Source organism: Hoplias malabaricus, chromosome 3 (genome assembly GCF_029633855.1).
Source record: "Hoplias malabaricus isolate fHopMal1 chromosome 3, fHopMal1.hap1, whole genome shotgun sequence".
NCBI lineage: Eukaryota > Metazoa > Chordata > Actinopteri > Characiformes > Erythrinidae > Hoplias > Hoplias malabaricus.
This window is the reverse complement of record NC_089802.1, coordinates 33,693,295-33,716,928: the sequence shown is the minus strand read 5'-3', so window position 1 is coordinate 33,716,928 and position 23,634 is coordinate 33,693,295. Positions and strand designations below refer to the sequence as shown.

At 40.1% G+C, this 23,634-nt stretch overlaps 2 protein-coding genes across 4 annotated transcripts in view; both read right to left on the bottom strand.

Moving 5' to 3' along the window:
* Window positions 1–1,361: 1,361 nt before the first annotated feature.
* cyp26a1 (cytochrome P450, family 26, subfamily A, polypeptide 1) lies at window positions 1,362–9,433 on the bottom strand. Of its 2 annotated transcripts, none has more exons than XM_066664692.1 (8): window positions 9,423–9,433; window positions 4,530–4,724; window positions 4,065–4,289; window positions 3,002–3,283; window positions 2,747–2,902; window positions 2,505–2,639; window positions 2,065–2,217; window positions 1,362–1,946 (listed from the first exon to the last, which is right to left on the bottom strand). In XM_066664692.1, the coding sequence occupies exons 2-8, from the start codon at window positions 4,716–4,718 to the stop codon at window positions 1,608–1,610; spliced, it is 1,479 nt and encodes a 492-aa protein (XP_066520789.1). In that variant the 5' UTR covers window positions 4,719–4,724; window positions 9,423–9,433; the 3' UTR covers window positions 1,362–1,607. The 2 variants fall into 2 exon arrangements, with proteins under 2 accessions (XP_066520789.1, XP_066520788.1); XM_066664691.1 differs by lacking the exon at window positions 9,423–9,433 and adding an exon at window positions 8,558–8,699.
* A 3,272-nt stretch (window positions 9,434–12,705) lies between these two features.
* Window positions 12,706–23,634, bottom strand: part of exoc6 (exocyst complex component 6) — a 49,974-nt gene continuing 39,045 nt past the window's right edge. For both annotated transcript variants that reach the window (XM_066664255.1, XM_066664256.1), the window contains 3 exons: window positions 21,487–21,560; window positions 16,194–16,306; window positions 12,706–14,755 (listed from right to left, as the gene is read on the bottom strand). In XM_066664255.1, coding sequence (XP_066520352.1) covers window positions 14,623–14,755; window positions 16,194–16,306; window positions 21,487–21,560 — 320 coding nt within the window. In that variant the 3' untranslated portion in view covers window positions 12,706–14,622. The remainder of the gene's footprint in view (window positions 14,756–16,193; window positions 16,307–21,486; window positions 21,561–23,634) is intronic.

Below are 23,634 nucleotides of genomic sequence, written 5' to 3'. Positions count from 1 at the left end.
AGGCCACGGCGTTTGGAAATGTGAAAATATAAAAATAAAAGTTCCAACCTAAATATGCAAGTTTTAATAATTGGTCAAATACAGTCCACTTCAATTTTTGCTTGATACAAGACTAACTATGCAACAGTCTGGAATCACCATTTTCTGATTCTCCTCTTCATGGTGGGCCTGGAATTAATCAGAAACAGAGCTGGACAGCAAGCAGGGCACCCATGCACACGCTGTGTCTATGAAGCCATGCTTTTGTAGCATATGTTAATGACTTTTTTTTCTTTTTTGCTGAAATAACCATGGACTTCCCACGAAAAAGTCGTCACCTTGATGGCAGAGTTTGTCTCTCTGAAATCCCAATGTATAGCTCTACATTAATAGTACTTCCACACATATGTCAGTCATTTCTAGGTGCAGTTGTTGACTATGTTCTGAAGTGCTACTGAGCCCCTGTGATTATGTTTACCACAGTAGCATGGCTCAAAGATTTCACACACTCAAGAATGTCATGTGAATGTCTTGAATTTTTCCACAATGCTATATACAGTATATGGTGAAACACATATTCTTGTATAGAGAAAGAGTCTTTTTGAACTGGTCTTTGTTGGATGCTCCATTTACAGAGTCATACATTAGCTTATTACAAATTCACCTGCTTAATTATTATTCAGAATGTTGTAGATCTTCACTTGTATTTTGCCTCTGCCAAAACATTTGGAATATGTCTTTTTTGAGTGTGTTGCAGATGTCTGAATCTGTCAGATCTTTTTTTTTTTTTTTTTTTACAAAATACAATCAATTTGGTCAAACAACAAACATTAAAAGTCTTATCTTTGTAATTTAGTCAGTTAAAGGTTCATAAAAAATGAATTTTTTATTTATTTATTTTTCCATGTTTTCCAATTTTTCTCAGTATGGTGGGTGTAAATAGTATCACTTCCAGAATGCCCAAGGCACAATCAAGGTTTAGACACAGAATGCACAACTATTTTAGCCAATACGTATCAAAATCCCTTTACAGATAACAGCTACGAATCCAGTCCTGTTTTTCCAAATCTCCATATAGTTTGACCTGTGGTATATTTTAGAGCCAGATTTCATTTCTTTAAATAAGGTAAGCCCACTGTCAATCTTTTCAGTTGGACAATCCTCAGTCATCAGTTATCAAACTGAAAGACCCTGCTTTGTCAATGACCTCCCTGGTGTGTTGATTTAATGGGTCCTTCTCCATGTGAGATTCAGTTTAATGTAAATGATGTACTTGAGCTTAGAAAATGATTTTCAAAAAAAGACAAAAATGGTCATCAATTTTCCAATGTCATCAATGTTTTATTAAATAAAGCCCATACAGCGAAGAGGAATTTAAATAAGTTGTATTCAGTACAAAACACTAAATATATATAAAAACAAAGCTACATTACAAATATACATCACAGATACCTCAAAGAAATACAGTGATCCATGAAAGAGTAGTGCCCTTTGTTAAAAAAATGGTTTTATATACAGATCTATTATATAAACCAAATATAAAATGTTGTACATCACGTTTCATCTAGAAAATTTAAAATATGTCTATGTACAATGCTCATGCTAGCAGCTCATTCCGTGTTGAGGGACTAATTGCTGATGTAAGGGGTGAACTTTGTCGGGAGATTGTCCACGGGGTACACGGTGGGGCCCGTTTTCATTGTCGGCGGCCCGTTCAAAAGTGTCCAGTTGCACTGCTGTACCAGCTCAACCAAGAAGACTTTGAGCAGAACTTTGGCAAACTCTTTGCCCACACACATCCTGGAACCTCCTCCAAAGGGGATGTAGTTAAACCTGGAACTGTCCTCCAAGCCTTTGGTCATGAATCGCTCTGGCTGGAATTCCTCTTTGTTGGGGAAGATATCCGCAACGTCGTGTGTATCGCAAATGCTGTAAATGACGTTCCAGCCTTTGGGAATCTGGTAGCCCTGGAGAAAACAGAAGATAAGAGATGATTATCAACATGACCATTGTTAATGTTCTTTATACGTTTCATCCACAGGTTGACCACTTGGACAAGAAGAAGTGTCTAAAATCTGAACTTACGTTTAATTCAAATGATTTCAGAGCCACACGGAATCCCCCAGGAACTGGGGGGTTAATCCTGAGGGTCTCTTTGATGGCACAGCCAGTGTACTTGAGCTTTTCTAGGAGCTCCATATTCAGGGCCCTTCCAGCTGAATACATGCTTGAAACCTCCTGTGGGGAGAAGACAGAAAGAAGCCCATTAGCACCCATTCTTGACTTGTGAATTAAACATTAGACAAAGGCTGAATCTCAAACAGTGACAGAAGACTTTGGCTTCTAACCCCAAAACAGTCCATATGCACAGTAAACACATGGCTTAGTGTTGGATATCATGAACTGTTTTAATATTAGATAAATACAATGTATTAATATTAGTGCACAACATTAAAGTTCAATATTGTGCACTACATAAAAAGCAGGGAGGTAGTGTGTTCTTCAGAGATTCTCATAGATCTTACCTTCTCTTTCAGCTCATCTCTGATCTTCTGGACCACCTCAGTATTCAACCCCAGGAACATCACCAAAGAGGTTGCTGTGCTAGCCGTGGTTTCATGGCCTCCAAAGAGAAGCTCAGTTGCGGACTCCTTCATGGCCTAAAGGGTAAAATGAAATTTTTGTTAACCAATGCCTATGATAAATCAAGTTTTACTCAAATGATTAAACAGATTAAAGCTTTAATATTCAGCACAAGTGACTTTACCTGCATGCTAAGTGGCTCATTGTTCTTTCTACTGTTTTCAATCAACTGCTGAAGTGCATCCTTGTGTTTGGGCTCATTTTCGTTGTCCCCATCTTGGATTTTCTTTCTGATGTTCTCCTCGATTTTGGCATGGATAAAGTTCCTTGCTTTGAGGCCCTGTGAAGAGAAGGAGGGTCTGATTAGAAAACAAGACACGTGTTGTTTTCTTTGACATTTTAGGCTTTAAAAAAAGCATCATTTTGGTAAGACTTTTACCCGATATAAGCCACTGAAGGGGACGTCGATGGGAAGGGAGAAGAGGTTCCTGATCAACTCCTCAAATGCATCCACCAGAGCTTGTTCGTCAGTCTTGATCTGGTCTGGGTCGAAGCCCAGCAGGATCCTCATGGCGATGCGAAACATGAGGCGCTTCATTTCGGGATAGACCAGGACGCAGGGGGCTCGCTGGAGCCAGTCCTGAATGGTGGTCCGCATCTCCTCCTGGATCACAGGGATGTAGTGCTCCAGAGCATCCCTGGAAAAAGCCTTCATCACCGCCTGAAACACGGGAACATACACGGTCAGTGCACCATGATCGTTGTGGTCGTTATAGATGGAGGGGCGATAAACATATGTCAGGAAAATGCAATGAATGAGGGGGGAAAAGCACTTTCCACTGACACAGTCACTTATTAATTTAAAACCATTAGAAGGTACATGTTTAACATGGCTTCATATAAACTATGAAAGTGGAATGTCAGACTTGGTTAGAATTAAGCATAACCCCCCCTCCATTTTTAAGCCTATACCATCACTTACATGGTTACATTTGAAATAATAAAGCTCTAATGGCCAGTGATATAGAAGCCACGTTAAAGACAGTTTTTTCCCAGTTTTTAACCTTTTTAATATGCTACAAGATGTGTTCTGCATTAAATAAACAGTCAACAACATGGCAGATGCAGAGATCAGTGGTTTCTTACATCACAAACTAAGGAACAAATAGTGTCAACTTGTCTGGCAGGATATAAAATGAAGTTACATTTAGGGGACTTTTGTTTTTGGTAAATAACTTCAACAACTGTAATTTTATAAACAGGTCAATTTTTACAGGATAAAATCAAAGACTAGAGGGGTAATATATACCAATTTCTTACAGAAAATGGCTGAACATTAAAATGACAGACTAGCTTCTGGATGATAAAACTGTGCTGTAAAGATTTAAATACTGTTTAAATAGTTTTAAAACACGCTAAACACTTAAAAAAACAGCTTTTAAATGAGAAGCACTACTAGAAAGGACTCACTGATAAATCAATCTGGTTGTTGTTGTTATTACCTTTTTCTTATTTTTGTGCTGGATGCCGTGGACGTTGGAGAGAGTGTCCGAGCCCAGGATGGTCCTGACCGATGCTGGCCACTGAACGGCAACAAGTTTGTGCTCCCCCCGCAGTATCTGCCGCACGTTCTCGGCGCCCATGACTCTCACGGTGGGGTTCCCGAAGAGGTGGGTCTTGTAGATAAATCCGTATTTCTGCCGCTTCATCCGCAGGAACTTTCTCCTCTGTGGTTTTAGGAGAAGAGAGCACAGGTCAGAGCAGGGTCGACAGGCGGAAAACATCAACAAGAATGCAATACAGCGGTGTGCAAAAGTTTGGGTACAAGAGAACCCGTTTTTACGAGCACTATTTTTTGACGCACCTTCGTACACTTAAAGAAAAAAAAACAGACAGGGGTGACAAAACGTCTGCACTCCCAAATTCAACAAACTCCCCTCTCAGAGCCAAAGCGCTGGGTTTCTTACCTGTAGGATGAGCTGCAGGGTCTCCCCAATGAAGGGTAAACCCATGGTCCCTGGAGGAAGGGGGCTTCCACAGCCGGGATCGAGCCCCCTGATCACGAGCACCTCCCACAGCTTCACCGCGGCCATGAACAGCAGCACGGGCAGCAGCACGGTGCACAGAAATGTCACGAGCAGCGTGTACAGACCCATGGCGGGCTTCAGATGATAGAACAAAAATAAAAATAGTAAAAGCGCAAAACCAGGCAAGAGAAGCAACTTGGTGAAGAAATAAAGCACCGAAGACCGTAGAGACTCTGTGCCTGAGAAGTGTGAAGGTCTCCGGCTTTTACGCGTCCTTTTATAGCCGCTTCCCTCCTCCACCCACCCGCCCGCGCCGTGTCCCTCCTGTTACCTTGCGCAGATAAATTAGTTCACGCAAAGTTCATCTTTAATTGTGTAGTGGGTGTGCCCCCCCCCCCAACCGCCCCCCTCCGCGCGCGAGAGCCGTCTCACCGCTCGGCTCTGTTCCACTCCGCGCCATTTGTGTTCTTACAGGCGCCTTTTAATAGCAGCACCTCCTGAAGAAGCACAGAGGATTTGCACTTTGAAAAGGTGTTAATGCCAGACCCCCACTCCCTACAAGACCCCCAGCTTAAAACGGCATGGCTTCTGTGCCTTATAGCCCTATATGAGGGAGTGTTTGATTCAATAATACACTGCTTACAACTTCACTTTCTCCCAGTTCATGCACTCATACACTGTCACTGTCATACACTGTAACTGTCCATGACACTATAACTGTCATATAAAGTAAACCATACTTTACTGCTATGCCTACTTAGACTGATCATGTATGCCCCACATTCATTCAGCTCTACTATCTGGACTTCTTATCTTCCTGTCTATTTGTTTTCATTTATATATCTAATTTACTGTAAAAAATGATAGATTCTGATATATGGTGGAAAATAAAAATAAAGATAAACAACTTGATTATAACAGTAACTGTAACTGCTTATCCCCTGAGGCACGGTGGGTCCGGAGCCTACCCGGAATCACTGGGCGCAAGGTGGGAACACACCCTGGAGGGGGCGCCAGTCCTTCACAGGGCGACACACACACACATTTACTCACACCGTTTGAGTCGCCAATCGACCTACTAACGTGTTTTTGGACTGTGGGAGGAAACCCATGCGGACACAGGGAGAAGATTCCAACTCCTCACAGAATGTCACCCATGGATGTCACCCAGTCCCTGGAGCTGTGTGACAGCGACACTACCTGCTGCACCATCGCGCTGCCCTTAATATGATTCATATATATATTAAATATCATATAATGCACACATAAAACATATCATATTTCATATCTTATATGTGCAATTATGTTTTTTTTATAATACAGTTGCACATTTACATACAGATGGAAGACAATGTTGATGACAGTGCATTAATATTAATAATTAATACTCATAAGAATATTAATTTATTATTCCTTAAGTAGGTATCTATTGATAGATATTAGTTGTTCCATGTTTTAAAATGTTTACTGACCTATGACTAATATTCAGGGTTGTTGCTGCCATAATCAAAACAGTTCATCTCTTTTTTTTCTTACATTTTTATTTTGCTCCTTTGCCTGAGCATATTCAAGCACCATACTGTGGTGAATATCTGTGAGAGCTGTGCCGTTTTTCTTCCTGTAAATACTTGTAATTTCCTAACTTTGATAAATTAACAATTTAGGCCCCATTCACATGAATCCAGATATTTTTAAAAACAGGTTTGATCTGTAGGTGACTGGAAAAAAACACTGCTTTCTGAAAATGCAGAAACCATGTGTCCACTTGCACATGTGTGTTTCTGTCTGTTTCTGCTGTTCTCTTTATTAGCGGAGCATGTGTTCAAACAAATTAAGCAAGCCACTGGTTGCTTCTGTCTGTGCTGTGATTTGAGGATTTATAACATGTTCACAGATTTCACTTTACATGCACATTACACTGCAGTGTGGAGCTGCAGGAGAACTGAAGGTACCCACTACCATTTAAGTGGCTATTATCTAGGAAAAATACATACAATAAAATATTATGATAAATGTGGATAATAAATGTGAATGATGTGTGAATGATTTGTGTTGATGATACATGTGGATTATAAATATGGATGATTTGTGTGGATACATGTGGATTATATATGTAGATGGTTCCTGTGGTTATGCAGGACCTTCACTATTCATTATTGTCCTGTAGCAAACAAGTCCGGAATCTGGGCGTTGTTTATATTCCAGGAGTTAATGATGTCATAATGGCTTTGAAGCTGATTGGCTGAGCCACTATGTTTTTTTTTTTTTTTTTCACTTCTTAGTTAAAACCGGAGGGGTTATGTATAAAAATTATAAATGCCTTCTTTAATCTGTGCATCAATGCAATAAAGAACAGCTGTTTTTTTTTTTAAACATGTTAAAGTTGGTGTACAGTGCTAAACATGGCTCTTTAAGGGCAGTTGTTCTGTACAGAACCACGAACCACAAAAGAGAATTCTTGTTAACTAATTTTTGCTGAATATGTGACATATATATATATATATATAAGCAAAATAATAAGATAATAACAATGGCCAAATTAATTTAAAAAAATGTTTTAAAACTACCAACGTGTTGTACCGCGTCCCTGAACTGGATAAGCGGTTACAGATAATGAATGAATAAATGAATGAAAGGATGAATGAATGAATGAACGTGTTGTTGTAAAGCAAGTTTAAAATGTTCTTTATCTTTACTTCAAACAAAACTTTAACATTAGTGGGACTTCAAAAGCTCACTTGCTGAACCACCCTCAAAATATCTCTACTAAAGCCAGTACCAAATTCGTGATTAATACAAGTTTGCTGGACTTTAACCCACACTTTACTCTCGTTGCGTCACACAAGTGGATACATAATAAAAGTATGAAGTCAGGGTTCAATCCCGGGTCAGTTTAAAAAGTGACGGGGTTCAGGTTAATTGTGTCCCAAACGCATCTCTGCTCTACAACGTGCACTTCCCATGTCATGAAATAAGGATCGCACAAACATTTTACACTTTACCGCTCAGTTTCGGTTAATTTCATGAATTTCACATAAACCACATTAAATATGGCAGGTGCAGAAGTTAACACAGCACTCCAGAGTATGTAAACTCAGCAATAAGCAGGAATAACAGTTTAGGCTAAATATTTTTACTAATTTGAAGCATTTTAAGTGCACTATGTAGGGAGCATGGGTCAACTTGAGGTTCAGTTTAAGAATACATTTTTACGAGTGCTTTAACGATGAGGGGGTAACAACATAGATGGGGCAATACGATAAAAAGAAAGAGCTCCCAGTTAATTTTATGGATTTCCTCTCTTTCTCATTCGAGCTCTTGCCCTGAATTTCACCTTTCCAGTTCTTTGAGTCACTTAATGGCGTGAAAAGAGGATGAGATGCATGAGATGTCCGTGTCTCGAGGCTATATTTAAGGCATGTGTTTATTTAAACACCGCATTCACCTGCTAAACCATTAGGCGGCCATTGCGATGTTTACTTTGCTTAAAACATACCGAATGGCCCCGCTTTAGACTTGGCCTTAACTCCTTTCAGAGTTGTGTAATGTGCCTCGTCTTTCCTCTTAAGAACCGTTAACAATGTGCGAAATACTTGCGCTAATAGCCCGCTCTGCCCTCAGGCGAAGCTACCTGAAGTTCAAGTATAGTTCATTTACACTCAGGCAAAGTCGGGGAATTCCAGCCGCTTTCCAAATGTCTTACTTTTAATTCAGTCACTGAGCTGTAAACAGCGTCACACAGACTCTTTATACGTAGGCCTACAATGGAGGAGGATAAAGAGTCGTCGGTTATAGGAACCAGGTGGTATTCTTCAAAGCAAGATTTCTCAGTTTTAGCCCGAGTAGGAAAATAGCTAAGGGTGATTTCTACTGTCAGTCGTCAAGTCTGGGCTTCAGTTGTGAGGCTGAAAGAGAAGCACAAGCTTCATGGAACAACCAAACACACACGCAGCCATTTTAGTTCCTACCTAAGATGACCGTCAGTTCCTTCTGACCTTTATGTCACATTTCTATTGGTAAAACCAAGCTTTCGTCGACGTTGTATTTCCTACAGCACCACAAAATAAAACACGTAAAACTGGCGGAAGTGTGGTCCCCATCACGCCACGTTCTTCCGTGAGGAGATCTTTACTTTTTTAGAAGAGTTTCAAACGGCTGTTTCCTCTCGCCACCACGGTTAAGAGTTCTGCCTTGATACATTTCTCCAGAACACCAAACCCTCAGAAACTTTACACATTAACCAGTGAATCATGCGAAGGTTTTGAACAGATGGTGCAATTCCCCTTTAAGGTATTTTATCGCATTTAATTTAATCTTGCTGAATAGCAAACCAACAATAAATAACCCACATAGTTGTCAGTAAACCCTCTTTGAAATGACTTTTAGGAATGCTCTTAAATCATTTTTAAAACGTTTTAAATGTAACGTTTTAAATAGAACCTTTTATGGACCTCAGGTTATGTATTAATTTGTTTGTTGTGTTAATTTCCTGGATATTTTAACTTTGGTACATTTTTTTAGATAAATAATCCCTAACAGCTTGGGAGTAACAGCTCATTATATCAAGTATTATTATTATAATTAATTATTACTGTTATTATTAAGCAGGAACACAATTGTAGAGCAGGTGTGCGTGGTTTGCCAGAAAATGGGTGGACTAAGCAGCCCCTCCCCGGGCGCACCCGTTTTCGGCCGCAGCGCCGAGCTGCTGACCTGCCTGTGACCCGCGGAGCTGCCGCTGACTCCTGTGTGAACTCGGAGCTCGCCAAGTTCACTCTGTCCGTCAAATAACGAGAGAGAGAGAGAAAGAGAAGCAGGAGCCTCGGCAATTACCCGCAGTGCGATCTATTCTCCGACTGTCAGCCGCGGAGAAAGAAGAAGGGCTCAATTAAAGACACAACTTACAGAGGTCTTCTAATTGGGTCAAGAGATAAACAGCCTTTTCTCTTGGGTGGAAAAAAGTTTTAATTGGAGCTGTGCTGGCTGCTCTTCACTGATTTTTTCCCTCACATAATGTGACTTTAACCGTACACGTTGATATATTTAGGCTATGACAAAATCACCAAGAGGAGTTATGTTTTTTATGCCCTGCTTTAAAAGTGACGTTGTGGGGTTATTGACTGAACCACTAAAATGGTTGTTTTTCTAAATCACACATTATTTATGCGACAGAAGTGGCTTAGATAAAATTCCACATTTTTGTCTTTCTTCAGAATGCACAGATCTTACGCAATTAATCCCTACCTCTGTCTTCAATTAACCTCACTCGCCTCAGGCTTGAAAGCCCCGCCCACACATTGATGAGATTGGTTCTTTAGGTTTCTGTTGTACGGGCTCTTAATCTGCTCAGCTGTGATGACTACGTAATTTGCATATTTGTCTAACAGTGAATAAAAACATTTAAAAGTGCACTGACATAACACTTTTTATTTATTTATTTCTTTTTTTGGGGGGGTGGGTAATTTCTCAGAATTACAGCAAGGGAGTAAGCGGGGCAAAAATGCAATTGCATTTTTAAAAAATGTTCCTATACAACTTAAAGAAACTGCCCTCAGTTATGACAAACAAGTTGTTGCCAAGAATTTAAAAATTGCACTCATTGCAAGTTGTTCCCTAAAAATAAGTTAACCCTCACTCCAGATCACTTTTAGTAAGGTGTCTACTCTGTCAGAAAAAAAACTGTCACTGTGTGGTACCTTTAGTTAGGGAACATGGTCCTGGGGTTGTGGGTTCGAGCCCAGTTCTGGATGTCTTTCTGTGAGGAGTTTGGTGTATTCTCCCCGTATCCACGTGGGTTTCCTCCGATGATCCAAAAATCAAATCAAATCAAATTTATTTGTATAACGCCTTTTACAACTGACGTCACAAAGCAGCTTCACAGTTTCAGAACAGAACATTTAAATCAAAGCCCAATGCGAGCAAGCTGAAGGTGACAGTGGCAAGGAAAAACTCCCTCGAGGCTGGAGGAAGAAACCTTGGGAGGAACCAAGACTCACAAAGGGGACCCATCCTCCTCTGATCAAACTATAGATTGAATTTTAAATGATCACCAGTGAAGTGTCATTATGCTACATAATAATAATAAGGTGAGCAGCTGGTCTGGTCTGGTCTGGGCCGCAGGAGAATCCAGCAAACAATCTTCCATCAGTGGGCCACCATTTTCTCAGAAAACAGTAAAGGGAAGCAGTTAGTTTAGTTGAGTGCAGCAGAGAATAAGAGCATGTGAATATTTTCATTAATGTAGTGACGGATCTGACTGTAACCAACTGGGAGGAGGGAAACCTGAAGGAGCTCAGGCAAAGACATCCTTCCGCTCCAAACAAGAGAAATTGTGAGCACATCATCCGGGTTTACCCTGATTCTCCATGTCTATGAGTTCCTGAAACGACAACCTTAAACTAGACAGAGGTTAGTTGCCAAAGGCTAAACTGAACATGTGTGAACTAAACACACATTTGTAGGTGGATTGGCGACTCATTTGGGTGTCCATAGGTGTGAGTGAATGTGTGAGTGTGTGTTGCCCTGTCATGGACTGGCGCCCCCTCCATGGTGTATTCCCACCTTGCGCCCTCTGATTCTGGCTCCAGACCCACAGTGACCCTGAACTGGATAAGGGCTTACAATGAATGAATGAATGAAAGATGCCCGATTTCTTCACCAGGACTTACATTATGTTCTTTTATTTTACAAAGTTCTATAATGAAAGATTACAGATATTCCTGTTCTTTAGAGGACACTACTGGATTTTAACACCACTGCTACTGTACATATTTTTTTATGAGAGTTTACTTTGGAAAAACTCTCTGAACACTGCTACAGTTTTGGTGTATTGTTTAAAGTGTATGTTGCACCCCTGATTTAATCAGACCCTGCATGTTCCTATGCTACCACCGTTTGTTTGACATCAATCCACAAACAGTTAAAAGCAGTACACTAGCAGATTACAAGTTAAAATTATAGCCTCTATGTAATGAGATTTTTTCCAGAGAAATGAGGGGATGCCCAGTGATTATGTGATGTAGTTATGAAGTGGGTGCTGGGTTGTGCTGCAGGTAGTGTCACAGCCATGTAGTTCCAGGCTCCTGGGCTCGATCCCCCACCTTGGTTCTGTGCGAGGAGGTTGGTGTGATCTTCCAGTTTCTGGTGGTTTTTTTAAATGGGTTTCCTCAAATAAGCCAAAAACACATGATGGTAGGTGGATTATTCATTCATACATTCTCTGTAACCACTTTATAGTGTTCAGGGTTGTGGTGGGTCCAGAGCCTTCCCAGAAACACAGGGTGCAAGGAAGGAACATGCGCTGAACAGGGCACCAGTCCATCACAAGGTATAGGTGGATTAGCTGATGTGAAATGGTCCACTGCTATGAGTGACTGGGTGAGTGTGTGAAGTGTGTGTGGTGCCCTGTGTAGTGCATGTTCCTGGGTAGGACCCAGACCATTTCGAAAAGTGCCTTTAGAATCTAGATTTTCACTCAAAAACCTTTAAAAGCACTGACACAACATAAAAGAAGACATATTTGAAGATCTCAGAAAGTAACTGCTGTGTACTATAGTTGTATGTAGATTTTAATGTGGTAAAGTTAGTACTGTCTACTGTTAGGTCTGTCATCGGGGCACTACTTTCAAGTAAGTATCTGCTGGATCATTTGTAGCTAGATTAGCCTCTCAGCCTTGTAACAGAAAAGCAAAAACTGATTTATAAATGGGGTGACGTTAAAGTGTTAGCCCGTGTGTTTTGTTGGGAGATGTCAAGTTTAGTGCCTTGTCTTTTTCTCAGGGGAAATTCCATTTGGCTCCAGAAGAAACCAGCAACTTTTAGAAGAAAGAATTTACGAGGATGAAATGCTTGCTGGCTTTTGTTGGTTTTCCCTTGGACTGAACTGGTGTGTTCCAGGTAAAAGAGGTTAGGATTGTCATCTTCTACCAGCTGGATTTCACTATATTCACTAATCCAACCATGGTGCAGTGAATATAGTGTAAAACTGGACTGCAGTTAGGTTTTAACTTAAGTCTACACCCTCCCAGATTCATAATACTTACAAATACAGCATAAAAGAAGAAAACCACCTCTAGTTTAAGGCCAGAATGCCCCGTTTAAAGCCACTAGTTTATTGTTGCGTGACATTTACTGCATTTATTTTCTGAATATGGCAATCCTCTGTTCAAGAAAACATGATCAAGTCCTCCAAGTGAATACAAATAGAAAGTTCATAAGGATTTTGGTGATCCACGTTTTATTAAAGCACACCAAGAAAAAACAAACGGATTCTGGAAACAAGTTATTGAGAGTTCACTGAAATTCATGGCAGAGATGCTACAGCTAACTGCCAGTCTGATGTTTCTTGGACACTTCTCTGTTCTGACACTGAAATGATGTGGGAGGTGTAAGTAGCTTGTTGTTTTTCAGCCATGATGCAAACCAGGGGGAAAACAAGCCTCGGCCTGTCACAGCACATGTGGCATCATTGAGAATTCGAAATACAAGTTCAAAGTCTATTTTACATAGATGTAGGGAATGGAATAACCCTTCCCTGAATTTGATGTAGAGAAACCCTACATTCCATTTTTTTTTTAACCAAAACAAAAAAGGTGGTATGTACAATGGCATTTTAATTACATAAGCTTTTATATATTTATTTATATATCTTTATATATTTGGAAAGGAAAACTTAAATAATGTTCAGTGCAAAACGGCTGTTGAAAAATCAAGACCATCTTAATCATGAAATGCAGTTTCAGTGGCTGTAGCTGGACCAGTTATTGCTCTTTTAGTTTTGACTTTGCGTGAGATTATAAAGCATTTGAACACAAAAGCTTTCGTTTCACCCTGAGGAAATAAAATGAAAATAAAACAATCCATGGAGCAATTTAGCCACAAAGCAACTGGTTGCTTCATAGGCTGTCTAATGAAATGCAGTTGACAACTTCCCTAGCATGAAGAAAAAGATCTGAAAAAGTTCATAATGTATTAAAGGTGCCTTGGCCTTTAAATAATAATAATAATAATAATAAAAAGGAACCAATTCATGCAATGCATTTTGCTGCCGAGTTTTGCTGCCTATTCAGAGCCTAATTTCACTCAATCCAGACTTGTGGGAAGCATGATTTAACAGTAGTGTTAAATAAATTTTAAAATATGTACAATAAAAACTTCATCCCATATCACACTATGGAGAATTTCATAAAGATCTCAGTGTCAATGTGAACATCAGTCTCGTAGGCGGACTTCATCATCCCTCACGCTCGCATTCCCACACCTTGCTCTGAACACACTCCATCGTAGTGATACAATCATTTCACTTTCACTATATACAAAACAATTTTCGGCCATTAAAAATACATTACAAGAAAAAAAAAATCTGCTTCATTGTGTTCCGTAAACTGCGTTTTCCCCTTCCACTTTCGTCCCATATTTACAAGATCAAGTCAATCAGAAATGCAAAGTGACGCAGTGGGAGACGTTTTGGCAGGCAACATGATGGATGCAGTTGTATGAATGTACTACATCACCAGGAGCAGCTGCAGTGCTGTGCAGAAGTCAGACACCACCCTTCATTTATTTCATTTCTAATCAGAATTCTAATGTGTGTTCTTTCTTCAGTCTTAAAAACTGGATGTATTTTCTGATTCTTACAACGTAAAAATAAATCCATTCAAGTACGCAGACGTCTGGGCTCTAGTGGCCAGTGCACTGGGTTTATACTTCACGTCCTTTCAGACCCACGGCGCTGAGTGATTATCTCACAGTGGAAGGATGAACCAAAGCAAATGCATTTTTTCAAATCTGAGGTAAGGGATTCACATCTAATTTTATATTTATATCTACACTTGTAATTAAGTGCAATTTTGACAATAAAAATGAAATAACCGAACACTGATCTCTGGAACTATGCACAGCACTAAACATATCGAACATACTGCCAATGTGTTCAGTGTAAAACTGTGGTGTAGTGTGTTGATCACAACTTCGCACCATGCCTTCACGTTGTCAAAATAAAGATGAGATGCAGCTGTTGATGGGTTTTTTTTTTTTAAGAGTGCTGGGACATGCCGTTAACCAGGCTCCTCAGCTGCTTCACCACTGTCTCTATCAGCTTCTGCTTGTCACGGTCATTCTTTCTGAACTGTGAGAAGATATTGTTCTTTTTGCTCGTGTCCTTCATCCTAAAGGGGAAAAAATAAGGCATGTTACAGTACAGTTACAGACCAAGCACTGACTCTGTAAAAAGGTTAGCTGTCGATTGCCATACTCCGGGAGTGTGTAAAATATTAAAAGGACATTCCAGTTAAAAAAACATTTAGGCACTGTTGCATCTGTAATCAAGCTTCATCCTCCAGTGGTATTAAAATACCTAGATTTTTCTAGTTAAGATGGGTTGAAAAACCCTCTTCTGATGATGCATCTTGAAGGTGGGAGGAGCCTTTGAAAAACTACTAGCCTTTTAGCACTGTTGCTAGTTCAAATTCAAAAGGAAGTCAGATAACCATGACACTGTGCCAAACTGTTACTGTGAAAACCCAAACGTTCTGTGTCCTTTGCCACCAATGTTGAACCGGTTCGGTTCCTGCTCTTGAACCTAATACTCTAAAAAAAAAAAACACCTAAGCTCTGTGTGCTTCGACCAACAAGAATTGGTTCTTGAACCAGTAATGTTTGTTCCCAGGTGGAAACAAAGAATAATAGTTTCTTCAGCATGAACTGTGATGACATCTGTGGGTGTGTTGAGCTAAAGAAGTTTCAGAAAGAGCACAGAGCCTCAAACAAAGTGCTATGGCACAGAATAGCTGGACAAGTTCATTGGTAATGTCTAATATTGACCTCCATGGTTTGCAGGGTAAAAGACCAGAGAACAAGATATGTCTGTAGACCTTCTCATTCTGAAATGGGAAAATGGAAAACTGGAAATCACCTGTTATCCAATTTCTGAATTTTTTTCTCTGCTTTTCTTGCTGTTTACAGGATTGCTCGGATCTCTGCTTCATACATGTCTATCATATACCACTGTGATCTGACCCTGCTGTAAACTGTAGATAAACCATTACTCTTTTCTGATACAGCCACAGAAATACAGGGACAGAGCACCAAGGTTCCAAGAATCCTGAACAGAACCGGTTCAAGAACTGTGGTTCTTATGGTGGAAAAGGGCTATCTGAGAACACGTGTGAATTCCAAAATGAAACAACTTCAACCTACCCTCTGTTGACTCTGGTATGTGTTAGCAGTGAAAGAGAGCGAAAAAAGAGGAAGGGCAGTTATTAAGGAAATCCTACTAATTATTCAAAAACAGACACATCATTACTTTAAGTATTACATAAATATGACCAATATTTACATAGGATTTTAAGTGTAATTCTGATATTTTGAACATACATTATGTGTACTACAGGTTTTTAGAACATAACAAGAACACACGTATAAACAAGGAGGATTTTAAAGTATAAAACTGTAAATATTGGTAAGTACATCTGGTAAAGGGCCAGTTTTCTGGATCCCGAGTAAATGTAGACTAGGTCAGTAATTATCAAACATCAAAACGTTTTTTCAGTCTTGAATCAGGCTTAATTTGGATCCAGAAAAGTGCTGTAAGAGATGAGTACTGACTTTTCCAAAAGTGCTAGTGCTGTAGAGGGGTTGACTCGAAGATACTTGGAGGTGGGTTGGCCATAGTCGGCCAGGTATGTGGACCAGTCCCACACCATGAACAGGTCCAGGAGCTGCAACACAAATAAAACCCAGGATCAGATCACTGTAATGCAGACAATGCAGGCATAAATAAACAAGACCATTAGCATTAAGACTATAAGCTAGCATTACCCCTGATATTAATTTACTGAAAAAGTGATGTGCGCCACAGTATTTCAAGGTGGGGGAGGTGGGCCATTTGAGCTGCTGGTGGGGGTCAGTTCTGGAGCACATGTTGGAAGCTGGGAGCTGGCACTTAAAATGCAAAAAGGAACAGAAATCCCTTGGTGACCTCTGGATAACCTGCACAGGGACTAATCTTAGCTCCACTCTGGCCTACACGCCTTCCTACCACTTTGCACCTCCAATTGTAAAGCAGGGCCCATGCCACAGACGCATTGTACTTAAGCCTCTAGTGGGGAGAGATCGCTCTCTTCAGTGTATGCTAATTGATATGAATCAATGGGGGACAATTGCTGGCTGGCTCGTTCATTATGGAGGAGCTTTGAAAGGGTGAGTTTGGGAGCTAATTCCATTTCACACCTGCCATGTGGTCAGTATTGGGGAGGCCTGTTTGCCGGAGCCTCATGTAGTGCTGTTTGCTGTTCCTGCTGGGCCATGGCATTACTGCCACTAAACTTAGGAGGACACTGGGGTGGGTCAATGGGAGAGACCCTGCTAGTGTTTGGAAATGCCAATATATGCAGATCTTAGGGTGGCTTAGCCTTTCAGGAATAGTTGATTACATTAAGACATGCTAAAGTCGGGACTTAGCAACAGTGTAGCATCCATCCAAGTATTGTCATTCTATTGGGTATAAAGTTTTTACAGATGATTTGTTTTGTTGTTGATAAATGGGAAAATTGTATTATTGTTAGTCCCATATTGGAATTAAAGCCAAAAAATAACGGACTCCTTAGTGTCCAGGGGCCGGTTTCACAAAACACCTTTAAGGTTTTTCTTAAAGTCCAGATTAAGGTTTCCTTAAAATAAAATCAGTCACACAAAACACCCTAAGTCATTTTCCTTAAGGTTTCCTTAAAATGTTCACTTAAGTATTTAAATTGTTTCCTTATCATTGTCTTACCACTTTAAGGATTCCCTTACATTTTGTTAAACCATTTCACAAAACACCTTAGCAACCAAATTAAGGAAAACAACTTAAGGTACCTCTGATACTGTTTTAACCGCAACATGGCCAAGTTTATGACGATAAATGAACGTACCCTGAGTAAAGCGTTCCGCGACTGGGAGAATCCGCTGGATACAGTTAATGATAAGCAGTTGATTTTAAATCATAGATTTTATTGGCAGTCAATCCATGATTTGTTAAATCATCTTGAGTTGGATCAGGCTACTTTCTGCAGCTGTCCTCTTCCTGCGCTGATGCAGTTAATGATTTCTCTCCAATTTTATGTTACAGGATCCTTCCAGTCAGTAATAGGCGAGGTATTTCATGTCAATCAGTCAACAGTGTGCCACATCATTCGGAGTTTCAAATGCCCTCACCTGTCTGCTTTTATTGTATTCCTCCAGAAGTATTTTCTTTACCTCCTCTGAACAATTTGGTTTTCTTTGGGGTTTTTTCTTCCATTTTTTCTGAAAAGTTTGTGAGCTGGTACAAGAGGCGATAATGCGTGTAAACAATAGTTTCCATGGAAACAATAAAATTTTACTCTCGTAAAATCTTTTAGTGTAGTATAATCCTTTAACACATTTCCTTATCTAAGGAAATCTTTTACGGGACACTGTGCAACACCCTTAAATAAATCCCTCAGCTAAGGAGAAAGTAAACCTTAAGTGTCATACTTAAGGGAAAAACTTAAGGTGTTTTGTGCAAATGGCCCCAGTACTTATTTCTCTGTGCTTTGCTCTGTTTAAATTCATCTATGCATTTTCATGTTATCGCGAGTCCAGCGCTATGATTGGAGACTCAGACGAGGAGGCGGGTCGTCTATGGATGTCTATGGACACTTTTTAAGTAACAGCAAAAAATCTGAATGTGTTGTTTTATCCCATGTTGTCAGACTTGGGCACAACACCTAAATAAATAAATAAATAAATAAACAAACTGTATGGTTTTATTTCACAGTGTGTGGGTGGTAGACTTCAGATCCCCATTTTAACGTGCTACTGCATTGACAAAGCGATTTTTTTATCATAATATATCCTCTTAAGAATACTAACTACACATATATTGGAGCATAATTGATACTGTTTAAGTCAATTTAGTCAAGTGCAGCATGAGAATGTCTTAACATTAATAGTGTTTTTTTCAATATGGCCCTTCAGGTAAATAAACATGCTGCGTAATACATTTTTAACATATCTTAGTGTAGTTTGTTGTCATATTTTTGCTATAACACACAGCCCCACGCCTTGTGCCTCAATCTGATCCACACAGACACTGGATGATACTCTTAGATGATATCATTGCACCTCTGCCTTTTTGCAGTTCACCCAGAGGGCAAAATACCTTTACTTCCATGTTATATATGAGGACATTGTATCTTAATCTACACTGGAAAACCATGATGCATTTTATGAATGAAATAAATAAGAAATCATCAAATTTTAATGTTTCATACTTCATTTACCCCTTATTAGACCCTCGCATTCAACGTTTCCTCTAGCTTCAATCAGACAACTGTGACTAAAAATCTCATCAGCCAAAAAACACAATAAATCTTTGTTTTCCATGTGAAAATTGTCTTTTAAAAAGATTCAATTATGATATGAGTCGAATCAACATGTTGCATGTGGTGCACATTCTTCCTTTGCTACACTTCCCTGAGGCATTTAATTAAACTTAGGACACCACAGCTGATGCAATAAATTATGTGCACAGCATCAGGTGGGGGACTTCACATTTTTTTTCTACATTTATCATACGGATACCACGTAAGTCTAAAATTCTGCCTCATTGTAAAGCTGCAATCGTGTCATATACAGACTATAAAGTAGAGAGGAATTCCACCCACTTTTCAGAACTTCTATGAAATGTGAATGACTTTGTTTACAACTCAACGGAGATTAATTCTACATTTAGAACAACCTGAAGCTTAATCTCAGTCGGCTAAATGTTAAACTAGTTTCACCCCAGACCTCCACAGTGCTGCCACATTCACAGAGTCGGATTACACATAACAAAGACTTAAGAAATTGTCAAAAACAGCACAGAGTAAACAAGGGTCTCCATTAGGCATCCCGTGATTGGCAGGAACATTGTGACCTCTCCATTTGGGGTCAGCACATCTTCAAACAATCCAATTCCAGTGGATCCATCCTGTGTGCTGCCTGTGGCCCTTGTCAAAACTGATACCCCATCACCCTCCAAACTGGTGTGTATGGAATGGTGTGTATGGGACAAGTGGTTAACCTCTGGAAAGAGGGCAGGTTGGGGTGAGAAGGTAAAGCCTGACCACTGGCGCTCTTTTCTCCTTATCTGTGACTGAGGCGCCCTGACCCTGGCCACAGTGCTCTCTGCCTGCTCCAGCCACATGAAAGTGCACTTGAAAAGAGCTGTCAGCAAGTCCTCCTGAAAAAACCTGGCGAGGATCAAAGCAGGGTGGCGTACATGGTAATCTGGCCACGAATCTCGGCAAAGAAGTGGAGCAGTTCAGGTGTATCGCAGTGGCATGTTGTGTAGCATTTGTAAATACAGGCTGTTATGTGTTCTTTGATAAGGCTGGATTTGGACTACCACTGATGAAGAAATGCAATGGTTAATCAAAGGCAATGCGTTTGATTCACCGTGGGAATCACCATATCTCTCAGAATTCAGATTGTGGAGCATTATACCTTCTTTTTATTCATTTATTTATATGTGAAATATCTGACAACTAAGGTGAATCGCATTTCTTAATTGTACCCCTAACTCTAATTTCCGAGTGTTATCTTGCCCCTTGAACCTAAGTTACAAGGTGTAGTGGTTGAAATCTTCCCTATAAAACAGGACAACCCTTCAAGTGCCTGAAATGTCATCAAAACACAAAAACAAAGAGCATCCACAGATTTAGCAGAGCTTTTCGAGTTAACCGCAGTTAAATGTTGGCCTTCAAATACATTCAACAATCAATTATCACCACCCACTCCTATCTCTCTGTGATATGAAGCTGATATTCTGCTTATTCGGTACCTTTTTGATTGAAACTTCAAGAACCACCTTAAATGGTGGTAGCCACAGTGGCAAGAATGTAATTGCTTCACAATTTAAGGTGGAACTGGAAATTCTGAGCCCCAACATACGTTGATGCTAGTGATGTTTTATGATTGTTAGGAAGCAAAGGGACATAATGCACTGAAACTACATTAAACGTAAAGAAGAAAATACTGACATTTTTGGTAACTTGCGCCAACAACTTGCTGATGATTAACAAGGCAGTCATAACCCTTTGCTTGAAGTGTGTCTCTGAAAAATCTCAGTTTCAAGGTGTACACAGCCCTCCTCCTCAGCCCTACTCCTCCTTCCCAACAAGAATCAAGACCCACCTACCACTAGGCAAAAGTAAGTGGTAGAGCTAAGTGGTAAAGCTAAGAGATCCATCCCTGGTGACACCTACCCTCCTCCAAATGTTACATAGTGCAGTTTCAGCAGTGCTGAGCCCAGACTAGCAATGGCAGAGGTCCTAGTGGAGACAGGTGAGTGAAGCATCACAAATTATTTTAAAGCTGCAAATATATGGTAAAAATACTACCTAGTGTTCCTTTAAGCACTTCCCCAAAAAATTATTAGTTACAGACCTAAACAAAGTAAGGAAATAAATCCTGTTAAATGTCTAAAGCTTCATAAAACGTGCTCTTCTTCCCTGACTTAAACAGTCAGGACCCTTGCCTGGACACTGAGGTGACAAGCTGCTACTTCGACCTCTGTGACGAACAACAAGGAGGCTCCATGCTTGCACCCAGATCAGAAGATATCAGAGGAAGAAGTGTTGATGAAAGGTGTTGGAAAAAGCTGCTCGCCAGGTTCAGCTATGATGCGCGCACACCCGTCCAAAAATGTAGCTTGGTCATATTCAGTTACACTCCAAAGATAACACATTAAGAAATGTTTCTAAAGTTTTATCTGAGGCAAATGGTGCATGTCTGACATCCCAGCTATTATCATCTGATCACAGGCAAAAATCAGTGACAACACCGAATACTCTTGTCAACATTACTGTGAATGACTTAGTCCCCCGCCCCGTCTGAAGAGGAGAGGGATGCATACCTGTCGAAGGTCAATGAATGCCAGCTGTAATGTGTCCCCCTGGAATCCTGGCACAGGCTCCGAACTGGCAAACACTGGAGAGAAAAAAAAAACAAGAATGGGATGAAATAAGTTTCATATTTGAAATGACTCCAATTAAAATGTTATCGAATTTAATGATTTTACAGTTCCCCAGTAACATCTGTGTGAGCAGGCCTTTCACATTTCACCTTTGTAGTTACCTACAGTCACTGACAGTAGCCCACATGTTGCTCTGCATACTTTTAATTGCCCCATTTCACACTGTAATTCAATGATCCCTGACCATTCAATGTATTCTATATTGCCATACATATTATAACATGCTACCAACACGTCTGCGTCACTGCAGCTCTCAGAATGATCCACAACCAAAATAATACCTGCCCTGTGGTGGTCATGTGGGGTCCTTAAAAAGGGAATAAGACAGTGTGCAGGAGGACACAGTAGGAGGGAGGACTACAGCCTGTTACTGTAGATAATTGAATTTAATTTACATTCTGTAACATACAGAATGTAAATTAAATTTAAAAAATGGCACTAAACATTTACATCTACGTTCAACACACTTTGGACAGTTCCATTGTTTGTGGTGTAACCATTAGCTTGATTAGGGCAAGGTTGCATTGTTCCTCTGTAAAATCGATCACTCCTTTCAAAACATCTCCAGTTACCACACGAGTTGACACGAGACCTATAAACAAACCAGGCAGGTATTCAATCAAATATGTATTGTTTGCAACAAACAAAGGCTGCTGATACATACTGCTCCAGTGTTTTGACTAGTTGAAGTTGAACCAATGGTGAATTCAACAGGATTGTAATATGACAAGCTGCTCCTAGCTTTCTATTCAAAGAAAGCCACAGGGCTTCGGTATTCCCTGCTGGATCTGTGTGCCTGAACTCAGGTATGAACTTAGTTTCACCTTGTGATACCTGCTTCAGGGCTCTACAGGGGCGGATACAAACAACAAACACACATACACTGCAGTTTTTCTCAGCATGTGACAGTGATTCAGCATACAAATGCTCAAACTGTCAAGCACATATATATCTATCTATATCTATATCACTGGCCCACATTAGGCCATTCATAAACTCACCCTTTGCTTTGGCCTTTCTAAGATTTTAAACTGGAGAGGCCTATAGCCTTCCTCAGGGAGATACTGAAGTTTCCATTCATCTTTCTGTAGATGAGCTTTTGTGTTGTTAGGGGTATGACACCTTATTAACCAAACTCAAACATAACCGGTCCAAAATATCTAAAATACAGGGGAATTCCACACACATCTGCAATTAATAAACGGTTACAATGCAACATACAGAGAGATATGAAGCAAAATTAACAGTGATCCCTGGTTCCTAGACAACAATCCATTCCCACATGAAATAATTCAGAATTTATTTGTTTACATCTTAACAACTGAACTGGAATTTTGAAATTTGGGGGGAAATAAATCAGAGTGCACTATAAATGCACAATAAAATGTACTATGTTTAAAAATGTACAGTTCCTGATGTGATAGTGATGATAGATTTATGTGTAAACAGATTATGCTATGAGTCTGTATGAGGAAGTCTTGTATTTAAGCGGACAAAGCGCTGCATGCCAGCTGTACAACTTTGAGGTTGTGTATGCCTGTGTGTGTGTGTGTGTGTGTGTGTGTGTGTGTATGTGTGTGTCTCTGCGCAAATACGACGTGTGAAAAAAGTTCGAGGCAGTTCACAGTCATTAAACACAAACTACAAAGGGGAAAGAGATCATTAGAATCGTGCTACATGCCTTAGATGTGTGCCTGTTTATTTTAGACGAGCTTCTGAAAGCAGTGATTACAGCGTCTGGGCTAAATCCACTAACAGGCACGGTGGCATTTGAAATGGGGCACAGGCGTCCCTGAGAAGGAACAGGTTCTAAAAGGAAGTAGGCGTGTTCTTCTAGGCCATGAAAACCACGGCTCTTTGGAGTTCCTTCTACAGTAACAGGATAGCATCTAGTAAAAAACAGTACCAAATGCACGTGTGGTTGCACACATCCACAAAGAGCGGCCTCTCTACATTTTTTAAAGTGACATTTGACAAGTCACCTACTGATGATTTACCAGACAGAGATTAAATCTAGTCTTTACACTA